The following is a 16,927-nucleotide window of genomic DNA, read 5'->3' as shown; positions in this document are numbered from 1 at the left end:
TGGGTGAGGGTTACCCTGTGTATAATGGGTGAGCGTTATCCTGTGTATAATGGGTGAGCGTTACCCTGTGTATAATGGGTGAGGGTTACCCTGTGTATAATGGGTGAGGGTTACCCTGTGTATAATGGGTGAGCGTTACCCTGTGTATAATGGGTGAGCTGTACCCAGTGTATAATGGGTGAGGGTTACCCTGTGTATAATGGCGAGCTTTAACCTGTGTATAATGGGGTGAGCGTTACCCTGTGTATAATGGGGTGAGCGTTACTCTGTGTATAATGGGTGAGCGTTACCCTGTGTATAATGGGTGAGGGTTACCTTGTGTATAATGGGTGAGGGTTACTCTGTGTCTCATGGGTGAGCGTTCCCCTGTGTATAATGGGTGAGCGTTACCCTGTGTATAATGGGTGAGCGTTACCCTGTGTATAATGAGTGAGCGTTACCCTGTGTATAATGGGTGAGCGTTACCCTGTGTATAATGGGGTGAGGGTTACCTTGTGTATAATGGGTGAGCGTTACCCTGTGTATAATGGGTGAGCGTTACCCTGTGCATAATGGGTGAGGGTTACCCTGTGCATAATGGGTTGAGCGTTACCCTGTGTATAATGGGTGAGCTGTACTCAGTGTATAATGGGTGAGGGTTACCCTGTGTATAATGGCGAGCTTTAACCTGTGTATAATGGGGTGAGCGTTACCCTGTGTATAATGGGGTGAGGGTTACCCTGTGTATAATGGGTGAGGGTTACCCTGTGTATAATGGGTGAGGGTTACCCTGTGTATAATGGGTGAGCGTTACCCAGTGTATAATGGGTGAGCTGTACCCAGTGTATAATGGCGAGCTTTAACCTGTGTATAATGGGGTGAGCGTTACCCTGTGTGTAATGGGTGAGGGTTACCCTGTGTATAATGGGTGAGCGTTACCCTGTGTATAATGGGTGAGCGTTACTCTGTGTGTAATGGGTGAGGGTTACCCTGTGTATAATGGGTGAGGGTTATCCTGTGTATAATGGGTGAGGGTTACCCTGTGTATAATGGGTGAGCGTTACTCTGTGTATAATGGGTGAGGGTTACCCTGTGTATAATGGGTGAGGGTTACCCTGTGTATAATGGGTGAGCTGTACCCAGTGTATAATGGGTGAGCTGTACCCAGTGTATAATGGGTGAGCTGTACCCAGTGTATAATGGCGAGCTTTAACCTGTGTATAATGGGGTGAGCGTTACCCTGTGTATAATGGGGTGAGGGTTACCCTGTGTATAATGGGTGAGGGTTACCCTGTGTATAATGGGTGAGGGTTACCCTGTGTATAATGGGTGAGGGTTACCCTGTGTATAATGGGTGAGCGTTACCCAGTGTATAATGGGTGAGCTGTACCCAGTGTATAATGGCGAGCTTTAACCTGTGTATAATGGGGTGAGCGTTACCCTGTGTGTAATGGGTGAGGGTTACCCTGTGTATAATGGGTGAGCGTTACCCTGTGTATAATGGGTGAGCGTTACTCTGTGTGTAATGGGTGAGGGTTACCCTGTGTATAATGGGTGAGGGTTATCCTGTGTATAATGGGTGAGGGTTACCCTGTGTATAATGGGTGAGCGTTACTCTGTGTATAATGGGTGAGGGTTACCCTGTGTATAATGGGTGAGGGTTACCCTGTGTATAATGGGTGAGCTGTACCCAGTGTATAATGGGTGAGCTGTACCCAGTGTATAATGGCGAGCTTTAACCTGTGTATAATGGGGTGAGCGTTACCCTGTGTGTAATGGGTGAGCGTTACCCTGTGTATAATGGGTGAGGGTTACCCTGTGTATAATGGGTGAGGGTTACCCTGTGTATAATGGGTGAGCGTTACTCTGTGTATAATGGGTGAGCGTTACCCTGTGTATAATGGGTGAGGGTTACCCTGTGTAAAATGGGTGAGGGTTACCCTGTGTATAATGGGTGAGCGTTACTCTGTGTATAATGGGTGAGCGTTACCCTGTGTATAATGGGTGAGGGTTACCCTGTGTATAATGGGTGAGGGTTACCCTGTGTATAATGGGTGAGCGTTACCCTGTGTATAATGGGGTGAGCGTTACCCTGTGTATAATGGGGTGAGCGTTACCCTGTGTATAATGGGGTGTGGGTTACCCTGTGTATAATGGGTGAGCGTTACCCTGTGTATAATGGGTGAGCGTTACCCTGTGTATAATGGGTGAGCGTTACCCTGTGTATAATGGGGTGAGCGTTACCCTGTGTATAATGGGGTGTGGGTTACCCTGTGTATAATGGGTGAGCGTTACCCTGTGTATAATGGGTGAGCGTTACCCTGTGTATAATGGGGTGAGGGTTACCCTGTGTATAATGGGTGAGGGTTACCCTGTGTATCATGGGTGAGGGTTACCCTGTGTATAATGGGTGAGGGTTACCCTGTGTATAATGGGTGAGGGTTACACTGTGTATAATGGGTGAGCTGTACCCAGTGTATAATGGGTGAGGGTTACCCTGTGTATAATGGCGAGCTTTAACCTGTGTATAATGGGGTGAGCGTTACCCTGTGTATAATGGGGTGAGCGTTACTCTGTGTATAATGGGTGAGCGTTACCCTGTGTATAATGGGTGAGGGTTACCTTGTGTATAATGGGTGAGGGTTACTCTGTGTATAATGGGTGAGCGTTACCCTGTGTATAATGGGTGAGGGTTACTCTGTGTATAATGGGGTGAGGGTTACCCTGTGTATAATGGGTGAGGGTTACCCTGTGTATCATGGGTGAGGGTTACCCTGTGTATAATGGGTGAGGGTTACCCTGTGTATAATGGGTGAGGGTTACACTGTGTATAATGGGTGAGCTGTACCCAGTGTATAATGGGTGAGGGTTACCCTGTGTATAATGGCGAGCTTTAACCTGTGTATAATGGGGTGAGCGTTACCCTGTGTATAATGGGGTGAGCGTTACTCTGTGTATAATGGGTGAGCGTTACCCTGTGTATAATGGGTGAGCGTTACCCTGTGTATAATGGGTGAGCTGTACCCAGTGTATAATGGGTGAGGGTTACCCTGTGTATAATGGCGAGCTTTAACCTGTGTATAATGGGGTGAGCGTTACCCTGTGTATAATGGGGTGAGCGTTACTCTGTGTATAATGGGTGAGCGTTACCATGTGTATAATGGGTGAGGGTTACCTTGTGTATAATGGGTGAGGGTTACTCTGTGTATAATGGGTGAGCGTTACCCTGTGTATAATGGGTGAGGGTTACTCTGTGTATAATGGGTGAGCGTTACCCTGTGTATAATGGGTGAGCGTTACCCTGTGTATAATGGGTGAGCGTTACCCTGTGTATAATGGGTGAGCGTTACCCTGTGTATAATGGGGTGAGGGTTACCTTGTGTATAATGGGTGAGGGTTACCCTGTGTATAATGGGTGAGCGTTACCCTGTGCATAATGGGTGAGGGTTACCCTGTGCATAATGGGTTGAGCGTTACCCTGTGTATAATGGGTGAGCTGTACTCAGTGTATAATGGGTGAGGGTTACCCTGTGTATAATGGCGAGCTTTAACCTGTGTATAATGGGGTGAGCGTTACCCTGTGTATAATGGGGTGAGGGTTACCCTGTGTATAATGGGTGAGGGTTACCCTGTGTATAATGGGTGAGGGTTACCCTGTGTATAATGGGTGAGCGTTACCCTGTGTATAATGGGTGAGCTGTACCCAGTGTATAATGGCGAGCTTTAACCTGTGTATAATGGGGTGAGCGTTACCCTGTGTGTAATGGGTGAGGGTTACCCTGTGTATAATGGGTGAGGGTTACCCTGTGTATAATGGGTGAGCGTTACTCTGTGTATAATGGGTGAGGGTTAACCTGTGTATAATGGGTGAGGGTTACCCTGTGTATAATGGGTGAGGGTTACCCTGTGTATAATGGGTGAGCGTTACTCTGTGTATAATGGGTGAGGGTTACCCTGTGTATAATGGGTGAGCGTTACCCTGTGTATAATGGGTGAGCGTTACCCTGTGTATAATGGGTGAGCTGTACCCAGTGTATAATGGGTGAGCTGTACCCAGTGTATAATGGCGAGCTTTAACCTGTGTATAATGGGGTGAGCGTTACCCTGTGTGTAATGGGTGAGGGTTACCCTGTGTATAATGGGTGAGCGTTACCCTGTGTATAATGGGTGAGGGTTACTCTGTGTATAATGGGTGAGCGTTACCCTGTGTATAATGGGTGAGCGTTACCCTGTGTATAATGGGTGAGCGTTACCCTGTGTATAATGGGTGAGCGTTACCCTGTGTATAATGGGTGAGCGTTACCCTGTGTATAATGGGGTGAGCGTTACCCTGTGTATAATGGGTGAGCGTTACCCTGTGTATAATGGGTGAGCAGTGTTGCTACCTTCAGCGTCTTTCAGCAGTTTGGTCACAGTATCTGGTGTCTGGCGAGTATCAGTCACTGGTGAGCGTGGTAGGCGATGGCCCCTGGCTCTGCCAACTGTGTTCGGCTTGCTGCTGATCGGATGGTTTGGTTTGCAACGTGGGAACATTCTCTCAGAGACCACCTTGGGCACAGAGAAACACACTGATTACACCAACTCCCAACCATGACAAGGGACATTACTCATTGAACTACGCTCAGACCAGGGGACGGAAACTTATATAATGAATGAACATTTCATAAAGAACAGACTTCATCGCAACTGTCAGAGAACCAGTCATGAGGGAGCGGCCACTGTATCGGACGGTCAGTGCGTTGTGAGTGCTGCACTGTCAGAGAGTTACTACTGAGGGAGAGCCGCACTGTCAGAGGGTTACTACTGAGGGAGAGCCGCACTGTCGGAGGGTCCCTGCTTAGGGTGTGGGCACTGTCGGAGGTTCTGTGCTGAGGAAGCGCCGCATTGTCGGAGGTTCAGTGCTGAGGGAGTGGGCACTGTTCGAGGGTCAGTGCTGAGGGAGTGGGCAATGTTTGAGGCTCAGTGCTGAGGGCGTGGGCACTGTCGGAGGGTCAGTGCTGAGGGAGTGGGCACTGTCGGAGGGTCAGTGCTGAGGGAGTGGGCACTGTCGGAGGGTCAGTGCTGAGGGAGTGGGCACTGTCGGAGGGTCAGTGCTGAGGGTATGCCGCACTGTCAGAGGGTAAGTGCTGAGGGAGTGGGCACTGTCGGAGGGTCAGTGCTGAAGGAGTGGGCACCGTGGGAGGGTCAGTGCTGAGGGAGTGGGCACTGTGGCAGGGTCAGTGCTGGGGGAGTGTTGCACTGTCAGAGGGTCAGTGCTGAGGGAAGTGGGCACTGTGGGAGGGTCAGTGCTGAGGGAGTGGGCACTGTCGGAGAGTCAGTGCCGAGGTAGTGGGCACTGTCAGAGGGTCAGTGCTGAGGGAGCGCTGCACTTTTGGAGGGTCAGTGCTGAGGGAGTGGGCACTGTTTGCGGGTCAGTGCTGAGGGAGTGTTGCACTTTGGGAGGGTCAGTGCTGAGGGAGTGCCGCATTGTCGGAGGGTCAGTGCTGAGGGAGTACAGCACTGTCGGAGGGTCAGTGCTGAGGGAGTGGGCACTGTCAGAGGGTCAGTGCTGAGGGGAGTGGGCACTGTGGGAGGGTCAGTGCTGAGGGAGTGGGCACTGTCGGAGAGTCAGTGCCGAGGGAGTGGGCACTGTCAGAGGGTCAGTGCTGAGGGAGCGCTGCACTTTTGGAGGGTCAGTGCTGAGGGAGTGGGCACTGTTTGCGGGTCAGTGCTGAGGGAGTGTTGCACTTTGGGAGGGTCAGTGCTGAGGGAGTGCCGCATTGTCGGAGGGTCAGTGCTGAGGGAGTACAGCACTGTCGGAGGGTCAGTGCTGAGGGAATGGGCACTGTCATAGGGTCAGTGCTGTGGGAGTGGGCACTGTGGGAGGGTCAGTGCTGAGGGAGTGCCGCACTGTCGGAGGGTCAGTGCTGAGGGAGTGCCGCACTGTCGGAGGGTCAGTGCTGAGGGAATGGGCACTGTCAGAGGGTCAGTGCTGTGGGAGTGGGCTCTGTCGGAGGGTCAGTGCTGAGGGAGTGCCGCACTGTCGGAGGGTCAGTGCTGAGGGAATGGGCACTGTCGGAGGGTCAGTGCTGAGGGAGTGGGCACTGTCGGAGGGTCAATGCTGAGGGAGTGCCGCACTGTCGAAGGGTCAGTGCTGAGGGAGTGCCGCACTGTCGGAGGGTCAGTGCTGAGGGAGTGCCGCACTGTCGGAGGGTCAGTGCTGAGGGAATGGGCACTGTCGGAGGGTCAGTGCTGTGGGAGTGGGCACTGTCGGAGGGTCAGTGCTGAGGGAGTGCTGCACTGTCGGAGGGTCAGTGCTGAGGGAGGGCCCCACTGTCGGAGGGTCAGTGCTGAGTGAGTGGGCACTGTTGGACGGTCAGTGCTGAGGGAGCCTCTGGCCTCCATAGGATGAGAAGCCCTCTATCTGGTGACATGGTTAAGATTAAAGGCAGCACCTGTCCCAACACCTGCCGAACGTTTGCGTGCTGACGGTGATGGGATGGTGCAGGCTTCCCTTGACGCTGTCCCCTTGTTGCTGAGTTCTCGGGTGATGCACTGTCGTGTTCACCTTCGGAGAATTGCTGTTCTGTGTCTGAGCCGCTGCTCCCAGTCAATGGGTGAGAGTCCTGCTGCCATGGCCTCACTTGGCGAAAATTCGGAGGCTGCAGGGACACAGGAGGCTGGCAGCTGCCGGTCTCCAATCCCGAGCTCCATCCAGCTTCTCTTTGCCCCTGATGATGGGCTCGCCTACCCCTCTGGGGGCAGTCCCTTCCACAGACCTCAGGCAGAGGCTCCAGTCCCTGCTCCTTGCCACCAGACACTGCTTCTGAACTCCTTCCTCTGCTCATGCCACACTGTCTGGAATAGCCATCCGCTGACCTTTGCCCTTCGATCGCTGACCTCAGGCCGTGCGTGAGCCCACTCTCACCTCTTCCTTCATCAGTGCCGTGCTGTCTGCAGGGACAGTCTGCTGACCTTTGCCCTTCGATTGCTGACCTCAGGCCGTGTGCGAGCCCACTCTCACCTCTTCCTCGCTGAGCTGGCTCCCTCTCCGCGACCTGAGGATCACAGCGTTGACCGCCTGTGACTGCCTGTTGACATGTCCAGTCCTCGGACAGGCACACTGCTCCGCTCGGGATTGGCATGGGGCAGGTAGCACCAGTCCCGGCTTTGTTCCCTGGACTATGTTGGGGGTTCCTGGTCGGTGTCACGCTCTCTCTCCAACCTCCCTCAGGGTATGACCCTGTGACCACTGAGTTGTCTTTTTTCACGTCCCCATCAGACCTGGTAATCTGGAAAAATAAAGCACCTCTCACTCAGTGACTGTTTGTGCTGCAGCTTCATCCGTCTCCGGGCACTGACTACCTCAGGGCCGTTTAGATTTAGATTACTTACATTGTGGAAGCAGGCCCTTCGGCCCAACAGGTCCACACCGACCCACCCAGACCCGTTCCCCTACATTTACCCCTGCACCTAACACTACTGGCAATTTAGCATGGACAATCCACCCTAACCGGCACATTTTTAGACTGTGGGAGGAAACCGGAGCACCCGGAGGAAACCCACACAGACACGGGGAGAATGTGCAAACCCCACACCGAGGCGGGAATTGAACCCGGGTCTCTGGCGCTGCATTATTTGCCTGTGGTGCTGGACCAGCATGTAATGCCTGTCCCTTGTTGCTCCTGGAGTAAGTGTTGGAGGAGCTGCCTTCCTGAATCACAGGAGGCTGCACACACAATGGGAAAGAGTTCCAGGATTTTGACCCAGTGACACTGAAGGAACACCGATCGTCAGACTTCTCATCCAGTGAATGTTCTGGGGACCTGGATTTGAATGCTGCCATGGCAGATGGTGGAATTTGAATTCAATTTAAAATACGTTTTGGGGAATCCCCTGCCGAATATCAGATAAACCCATCTGGCTCACTAATGTCTACAGGGAAGGAAACTGCCATCCTCACCTGGTCTGGCCTACATGTAACTCCAGACCCACAGCGATGTGTCCTCTGAAATGGCTCAACCGCAGTTCGGGTTTGGCAATAAATGCTGACCAACTAGTGATGCCCACAAGGGAACACAGGAAAAAGACATTTCCGGGTCAGGATGGTGAGGGGCTCGGAGGGGAGCTTGCAGGGGGGTGGTGTTCCCATGTATTCGCTGCCCATGCCCTTCTAGGTGGAAGTGACTGTGGGTTTGGAAGATGTTGCCTGAGGAGCCTTGGAGAGGTGCAACTGCAGGGTGAAGTGGTCTTAAATAAAATGGAGAGGGATCGGGAGAGGCTGGAATCCACCCCTTGGAGCAGAGAAAGTTCAGGAAGCGATTGAACGGGGCCTTGCAAAATCAGCAGGGAGGGGGTGGTTGCTGATCGAGTTGACGAGGGAGACAATGTCTCCAGGGGCAGGATGGTCAGTCAGCAGAGGGACACAAAGTGAAGAGAATCGGGAAAAGACCCAGAGGGGGGAGACGGGAAGAATTTGAAACAAAGACAAAAATTGCTGGAGAAACTCAGCGGATCTAGCAACATCTGTGGAGAGAAGACGCAGTGAGTGTCTTGGGTCCAGTGACCCTGCCTTCTCTCCACAGATGCTGTCAGACCTGTGGAGGAGAATGTGTTCCTTGACAAAGTGAGTTGGTCTGATCTAAGGGGCACTGCCGAAAATGGCAGCGGGAGCAGATTCGACAGGAGCTTTCAAAAGGTGGGGGCAAATTGGAGAGATATTCGGGAGGATGAGTATCAGCAAGGCAGTGGGGGAGGGAGAGGGCATGGAGAGGAGATTGGAGATTAATCATTGCAACACGACTGGGATGGAAATATTTCCACCGCCCCAAGGGAGGGGGGATGGTTTACTGAAATGGGAAGTACCTGGCAGGTTCGGATCATTCTGACAGACAGAGAGGAGGGGCTGCACAGTCTGTGTTTGGTCTCACCCGATGTAAAGGACACTGCACCACGGGCAGCAAATGGAGTCGACTCAGCTGAGGGTAGTACAACTGAAATGCTGCTTCACCTGGAAGGGGTGTCTGGGCCCTTGGACAGTAAGGAAGGAGGTTTACAGCACAGAAACAGATCCTTTGGTCCAACTCATCCATGCTGACCAGATATCCTCAACTAATCAAGTCCCATTTGCCAGCACTTGGCCCATATCCCTCCAAACCCTTCCTATTCATATACCCAGCCAGATATCTTTTAAATGTTGTCATTGTAGCAGCCTCCACCACATCCTCTGGCAGCTCGTTCCATACACGTACCACCCTCTGGGTGAAAATGTTGCCCCTTAGATCCCTTTTAAATCTTTCCCCTCTCACCCTAAACCTATGCCCTCTATAGCTCTGGACTGCCCGACCCCAGGGAAAGGACTTTATTTATCCTATCCATGTCCCTCATGATTTTATAAACCTCTATAAGGTCACCCCTCAGCCTCCGACGCTCCAGGGAAAACAGCCCCAGCCTGTTCAGCCTCTCCCTGTAGCTCAGATCCTCCAACCCTGGCAACATCCTTGTAAATCTTTTCTGAACCCTTTCAAGTTTCACAACATCCTTCCTATAGCAGGGTTACACCTTCTCTGACTGCATGGGGAGGTACCATTGTGGGGGTGGGGGGAATAAGGAAGTACCCAAAATGGATAAGGGTGTGATCGAGATAACAGAATCTGCAGAATGCTGAGAGTGGTGGCAGAGGGAAGATGTGTTTAGTGATGGTGACCCACTGGCTGTGGTGGAAATGTAGGATGATCTTTTGAATCTGGGAGTAAAAAATGAGGTCTGCAGATGCTGGAGATCACAGCTGCAAATGTGTTGCTGGTCAAAGCACAGCAGGCCAGGCAGCATCTCAGGAATAGAGAATTCGACGTTTCGAGCATAAGCCCTTCATCAGGAATCCTGATGAAGGGCTTATGCTCGAAACGTCGAATTCTCTATTCCTGAGATGCTGCCTGGCCTGCTGTGCTTTGACCAGCAACACATTTGCAGTTTTGAATCTGGGAACCAGTGAAATGAAAGTATGGGCCATTGTGCAGGAGACTGGGCAGGAATCCCGCCCACCCTCTGTCGACCCCTTCTCCCACCTCCAACACACCCCACCCACCTGGACACCCCGTGCTGGCCTCTTACCTGCCCTCGATCTCTTTATAGCCAACTGCCGCCGTGACATTAACCGACTCAACCTGTCCACCCCTCTCACCCACTCCAACCTCTCACCCTCAGAACGTGCAGCCCTCCACTCCCTCCGCTCCAACCCCAACCTCACCATCAAACCCGCAGACAAGGGAGGCGCGGTGGTAGTTTGGCGCACCGACCTTTATACCGCTGAGGCCAAACGCCAGCTCGCGGACACCTCCTCTTATTGCCCCCTTGACCATTACCCCACCTCCCACCACCAAACCATCATCTCCCAGACCATCCATAACCTCATCACCTCAGGGGATCTCCCATCCACCGCCTCCAACCTCATAGTCCCACAACCCCGCACCGCCCGTTTCTACCTCCTGCCCAAAATCCACAAACCTGCCTGCCCCGGCCGACCCATTGTCTCAGCCTGCTCCTGCCCCACCGAACCCATCTCCCAATACCTCGACACGGTCCTGTCCCCTTTAGTCCAACAACTCCCCACCTACGTTCGGGACACCACCCACGCCCTCCACCTCCTCCAGGATTTTCGCTTCCCCGGTCCCCAACGCCTTATTTTCATGATGGACATCCAGTCCCTCTACACCTCCATCCCCCATCACGAAGGACTCAAAGCCCTCCGCTTCTTCCTTTCCCGCCGCACCAACCAGTACCCTTCCACTGACACCCTCCTTCGACTGACTGAACTGGTCCTCACCCTGAATAACTTCTCTTTTCAATCCTCCCACTTCCTCCAAACTAAAGGAGTTGCCATGGGCACCCGCATGGGCCCCAGCTATGCCTGTCTCTTCGTAGGATATATGGAACAGTCCATCTTCCGCAACTACACTGGCACCACCCCCCACCTTTTCCTCCGCTACATCGATGACTGTATCGGCGCTGCCTCGTGCTCCCACGAGGAGGTTGAACAGTTCATCAACTTTATCAACACCTTCCATCCCGACCTGAAATTCACCTGGACTGTCTCAGACTCCTCCCTCCCCTTCCTAGACCTTTCCATCTCTATCTCAGGCGACCGACTCAACACAGACATCTACTATAAACCGACTGACTCCCACAGCTACCTGGACTACACCTCCTCCCACCCTGCAAAAACTCCATCCCATATTCCCAATTCCTTCGTCTCCACCGCATCTGCTCCCAGGAGGACCAGTTCCAACACCGCACAGCCCAGATGGCCTCCTTCTTCAAGGACCGCAGATTCCCCCCAGACGTGGTCGACGATGCCCTCCACCGCATCTCCTCCACTTCCCGCTCCTCCGCCCTTGAGCCCCGCTCCTCCAACCGCCACCAAGACAGAACCCCACTGGTTCTCACCTACCACCCCACCAACCTCCGCATACAACGTATCATCTGCCGTCATTTCCGCCACCTCCAAACGGACCCCACCACCAAGGATATATTTCCCTCCCCTCCCCTATCAGCGTTCCGCAAGGACCACTCCCTTCGTGACTCCCTCGTCAGATCCACACACCCCACCAACCCAACCTCCACTCCCGGCACCTTCCCCTGCAACCGCAAGAAATGTAAAACTTGCGCCCACACCTCCACACTCACTTCCCTCCAAGGCCCCAAGGGATCCTTCCATATCCGCCACAAGTTCACCTGTACCTTCACACACATCATCTATTGCATCCGCTGCACCCGATGTGGCCTCCTCTACATTGGGGAGACAGGCCGCTTACTTGCGGAACGCTTCAGAGAACACCTCTGGGCCGCCCGGACCAACCAACCCAACCACCCCGTGGCTCAACACTTTAACTCTCCCTCCCACTCCACCACGGACATGCAGGTCCTTGGACTCCTCCACCGGCAGAACACAACAACACGACGGCTGGAGGAGGAGCGCCTCATCTTCCGCCTGGGAACCCTCCAACCACAAGGGATGAACTCAGATTTCTCCAGTTTCCTCATTTCCCCTCCCCCCACCTTGTCTCAGTCGGTTCCCTCAACTCAGCACCACCCTCCTAACCTGCAATCTTCTTCCTGACCTCTCCGCCCCCACCCCACTCCGGCCTATCACCCTCACCTTGACCTCCTTCCACCTATCCCACCTCCATCGCCCCTCCCCCTAGTCCCTCCTCCCTACCTTTTATCTTAGCCTGCTTGGCTACTCTCTCTTATTCCTGATGAAGGGCTTATGCCCGAAACGTCGAATTCCCTATTCCTGAGATGCTGCCTGACCTGCTGTGCTTTAACCAGCAACACATTTTCAGCTGTGATCTCCAGCATCTGCAGACCTCATTTTTTACTCGAGGAATCTACAAAGGGCAAGCCTGGGCAGGTCAGTCTGTGAAGGGGTTTCTCCACAATTACTGGGAGAAGCAGTGACAGGACAGCCAGCCTCTTACCTGCCTGCCCAAGTGGAATGGAGGGGAGTGTGACTTCCTCTGTGCTAGCAAGGCCCATGAGCCCACTCTCGCTGCCTCCATCTTCCTTTGCAGACGCCACAGGTAGAGAATATCGTCTTCAGGGCGAGTGCTGAACGAGGGCTTGCAGCTGGGGGAGGGGCCATCAGACCACATGCTGATATGTTTCACATCTTTATCTCCTGGAGAGGGCAGAAGGAGCCACACAGAGCTGGGTCAGAACCATGGCCGCCACACGCAGTTTAAACAGCTATACAAATCAAAGTCCACAAACAGATATGGACCAGTGCTGAGGGAGTGGGCACTGTCGGAGGGTCAGTGCTGAGGGAGTGGGCACTGTCAGAGGGTCAGTGCTGAGGGAGTGCCGCACTGTCAGAGGGTCAGTGCTGAGGGAGTGGGCACTGTGGGAAGGTCAGTGCTGAGGGAGTGGGCACTGTGGGAAGGTCAGTGTTGAGGGAGTGGGCACTGTCAGAGGGTCAGTGCTGAGGGAGAGGGTACTGTCGGAGGGTCAGTGCTGAGGGAGTGGGCACTGTCGGAGGGTCAGTGCTGAGGGAGAGGGTACTGTCAGAGGGTCAATGCTGAGGGAGTGGGCACTGTCGGAGGGTCAGTGCTGAGGGAGCACCGCACTTTCGAAGGGTCAGTGCTGAGGGAGCGGGCACTGTGGGAAGGTCAGTGCTGAGGGAGTGGGCACTGTCGGAGGGTCAGCGCTGAGGGAGTGGGCACTGTCGGAGGGTCAGTGCTGAGGGAGCACCGCACTGTCAGAGGGTCAGTGCTGAGGGAGTGGGCACTGTCGGAGGGTCAGTGCTGAGGGAGCACCGCACTGTCGGAGGGTCAGTGCTGAGGGAGTGGGCACTGTCGGAGGGTCAGTGCTGAGGGAGTGGGCACTGTCGGAGGGCCAGTGCTGAGGGAGTGGGCACTGTCGGAGGGTCAGTGCTGAGGGAGCACCGCACTGTCGGAGGGTCAGTGCTGAGGGAGTGGGCACTGTCAGAGGGTCAGTACTGAGGAAGCTACAGGGTTGGAATGATAAATAAATGAGGTTTCCAAAATGCAGGGCGCTTACCATCAGTGGACACGGTCAGTGGGACAGAGACAGGACAGCCCACCACTTCGTCAACGTGATCAGAGATAGATGGAGATCCAACACCATCTGAACTGACAGGGACAAGGCCACTGCACGAGGATTCACTGAACAGGAGGGAATAAAGAAACAGGTCATTGGCAAGAGAATGGATACAAGCAATCATTAGATTAGATTACTTACAGTGTGGAAACAGGCCCTTCGGCCCAACAAGTCCACACCGACCCGCCGAAGCGCAACCCACCCATACCCCTACATTTACCCCTTACCAAACACTACGGGCAATTTATCCTGGCCAATTCACCTGACCCGCACATCTTTGTGACTGTGGGAGGAAACCGGAGCACCCGGAAGAAACTCACGCAGACACGGGGAGAATGTGCAAACTCCATACAGTTGTCGCCTGAGGCATATCAACATAAATCATATCAACATAAAGTTAAACATGATGCCTTAGTTAATGCTATGTTGCTGACGTTCTCACCATCCGACAGTGCCCGCTCCCTCAGCAATGACCCTCCCACAGTGCCCCTTCCCTCAGCATTGACCCTCCCACAGTGCCCACTCCCTCAGCACTGACCCTCCGACAGTGCCCACTCCCTCAGCACTGACCCTCCGACAGTGCCCACTCCCTCAGCACTGACCCTCCGACAGTGCGGCGCTCCCTCAGCACTGATCCTCCGACAGTGCCCACTCCCTCAGCACTGACCCTCCGACAGTGCGGCGCTCCCTCACCGCTGACCCTCCGTCAGTGCCCACTCCCTCAGCACTGACCCTCCGACAGTGCGGCGCTCCCTCAGCACTGACCCTCCGACAGTGCGGCGCTCCCTCAGCACTGACCCTCCGACAGTGCGGCGCTCCCTCAGCACTGACCCTCCGACAGTGCCCACTCCCTCAGCACTGACCCTTCGACAGTGCTCACTCCCTCAGCACTGACCCTCCGACAGTGCCCACTCCCTCAGCACTGACCCTCCGACAGTGCGGCGCTCCCTCAGCACTGACCCTCCGACAGTGTGGCGCTCCCTCAGCACTGACCCTCCGACAGTGCGGCGCTCCCTCAGCACTGACCCTCCGACAGTGCCCACTCCCTCAGCACTGACCCTCCGACAGTGCCCACTCCCTCAGAACTGACCCTCCGTCAGTGCCCACTCCCTCAGCACTGACCCTCTGACAGTGCGGCACTCCCTCAGCACTGACCCTCTGACAGTGCCCACTCCCTCAGCACTGACCCTCCGACAGTGCCCACTCCCTCAGCACTGACCCTCCGACAGTGCCCACTCCCTCAGCACTGACCCTCCGACAGTGCCCACTCCCTCAGCACTGACCCTCCGACAGTGTGGCGCTCCCTCAGCACTGACCCTCCGACAGTGCGGCGCTCCCTCAGCACTGACCTTCCGACAGTGCCCACTCCCTCAGCACTGACCCTCCGTCAGTGCCCACTCCCTCAGCACTGACCCTCTGACAGTGTGGCACTCCCTCAGCACTGACCCTCCGACAGTGCCCACTCCCTCAGCACTGACCATCTGACAGTGCCCACTCCCTCATTATTCAGGGTATCACTCAGCATCTTACCTGTGCTGCAGCAGGTGATTTGCTCTTTCCTGGAGATGAATGGTCTCCAGGTCCAAGGGCTCCAGCTGGGAAACATCTGATCGTTCACCCTGGAAAACAAAATACCGTTTAGAGACTTCACCCGAAGCCAGCTGGTGTATACTAATGTCCACTGACCTCACTCACAGCCAGGATAAGTCTTCCCGCTGCCAACGAGAAGGGACAGAGAAGTGTTCACGCACCAGTGGATATCCCCTGTCTGCCTAACCTGGCGGTAGTGATCAGGAGCAGGAAGCTTGCTTGAATTATCTTCTTGCTAACATATGGGTATCTGAGGTGTGCCGTCCAGCCTAGGTCATTAAGTACAGACACACACTGCTGGGCTGTGTGCCACATACAGCAGGTTTCTGTCAACAGTACAGACGGACACACCACGAGGACGCTACCACCTTCCACAGCTGGGAAACTCCTGACAGCACAGCGCAGACTGACAAGAATACTCACTCCTGATGAGAGTCCAGTTCTCCTTAAAGACAGACTGGGGATGTTGGGCAGAGATATGTTCGCAGGTAAGTGTTCCTGTTGCCGAGCAGAGTAGCAGGTGGATTCTCCTCCCTCAGTGGCCAATGAACGAGCTTCTGTGGGCAAGAGCAGGACCAGCAAAGATCATCTTTCACCTGAAACTCCCCAGGCTCTAGCCCGGAAAGCACCATCACCCACCGAATCAGGAGGGTTCCAGCAATCAGCTATTCTGACAACTGACTCTTCTTAACATTACTAAGCATATCATCTAGTGGGTTATGTTCGTTAACAGACTGGAATCTAATCGAGGGGTTCGGGGTGGTTTATATACAGAATAACGGATACCCCGGGAGGGAGTTACAGACTGGAATCTAATCGAGGGGTTCGGGGTGGTTTATATACAGAATAACAGATACCCCGGGAGGGAGTTACAGACTGGAATCTAATCGAGGGTTTCGGGGTGGTTTATATACAGAATAACAGATACCCCCGGAGGGAGTTACAGACTGGAATCGAATCGAGAGGTTCGAGGTGGTTTATATACAGAATAACAGATATCCCGAGAGGGAGTTACAGCCTGGAATCTAATCGAGGGGTTCGGGGTGGTTTATATACAGAATAACAGATACCCGGGAGGGAGTTACAGACTGGAATCTAATCGTGGGGTTCTGGGTGGTTTACATACAGAATAACAGCTCCCCGGGAGGGAGTTACGTACCAGAATTGAATTGATTGATGGTTGTCTAATTTGCGCCTTGCTGAAGTAACTGTCAGTAAAAGTTGCTCTGTTACCTGGGTGGTGTGGGTGTGTCTCCTCTTTTGGTGTTGAGCTGTTTGGGGGTGAACGCTTCAGCCACCAGAACTCACTCCCCTCTGTGCCCATTCCAGCAGCAGCATGTTCCCGCTGCTGTCTGCTCAGTGGTTTGCCATGTCGGAATCGCTGGATGTACCTGGGTGGAGATGGGCAGGCAAGGTTTCAGCTGCTATGCTTCACAAGGGTGAGGGTGAGTCTGAGCAAAAGATTCCGTTTAGTCACCCAAAGCTAATCAGACACCGTCCTGTGGAAATAATCCAAAGGAACAGCACAGTTCCATATGGCCTGTTGGTTTGCTTCCAACAAAACAGGAAGAAGCCATTTATGCTAGCACAGGGGAGGCCATTCAGCCCTGTAATACTGCTAGATTCATTGAGACCTTACAAACTTCTGCTATCTCCCCTCTCTCTCTAACCCAGGGACCACTGGACAGGGATCAGGAGCAGGAACCCTGGCTGATTTCCCCCCCTCCTTCTCTCTAACCCAGGGATCACTGGGCAGTGATCA

The 16,927-nt window shown here is 53.9% G+C and overlaps 1 protein-coding gene across 1 annotated transcript in view; it reads right to left on the bottom strand.

The window, feature by feature from the left end:
* The window catches only part of LOC132808792 (uncharacterized), a 40,463-nt gene that overhangs the window by 16,540 nt on the left and 6,996 nt on the right, over positions 1-16,927 (bottom strand). Inside the window, exons 4-10 of the mRNA XM_060822246.1 lie at positions 16,399-16,556; positions 15,589-15,722; positions 15,106-15,194; positions 13,516-13,640; positions 12,438-12,637; positions 6,414-7,250; positions 4,365-4,527 (exon numbers count right to left, since the gene is read on the bottom strand). Coding sequence (XP_060678229.1) covers positions 4,365-4,527; positions 6,414-7,250; positions 12,438-12,637; positions 13,516-13,640; positions 15,106-15,194; positions 15,589-15,722; positions 16,399-16,556 — 1,706 coding nt within the window. The remainder of the gene's footprint in view (positions 1-4,364; positions 4,528-6,413; positions 7,251-12,437; positions 12,638-13,515; positions 13,641-15,105; positions 15,195-15,588; positions 15,723-16,398; positions 16,557-16,927) is intronic.

This window comes from Hemiscyllium ocellatum (assembly GCF_020745735.1).
Source record: "Hemiscyllium ocellatum isolate sHemOce1 chromosome 38 unlocalized genomic scaffold, sHemOce1.pat.X.cur. SUPER_38_unloc_7, whole genome shotgun sequence".
Taxonomy (NCBI): domain Eukaryota; kingdom Metazoa; phylum Chordata; class Chondrichthyes; order Orectolobiformes; family Hemiscylliidae; genus Hemiscyllium; species Hemiscyllium ocellatum.
Note: the sequence above shows the minus strand (reverse complement) of the source record. Positions and strands in the feature narration are given on the sequence as shown.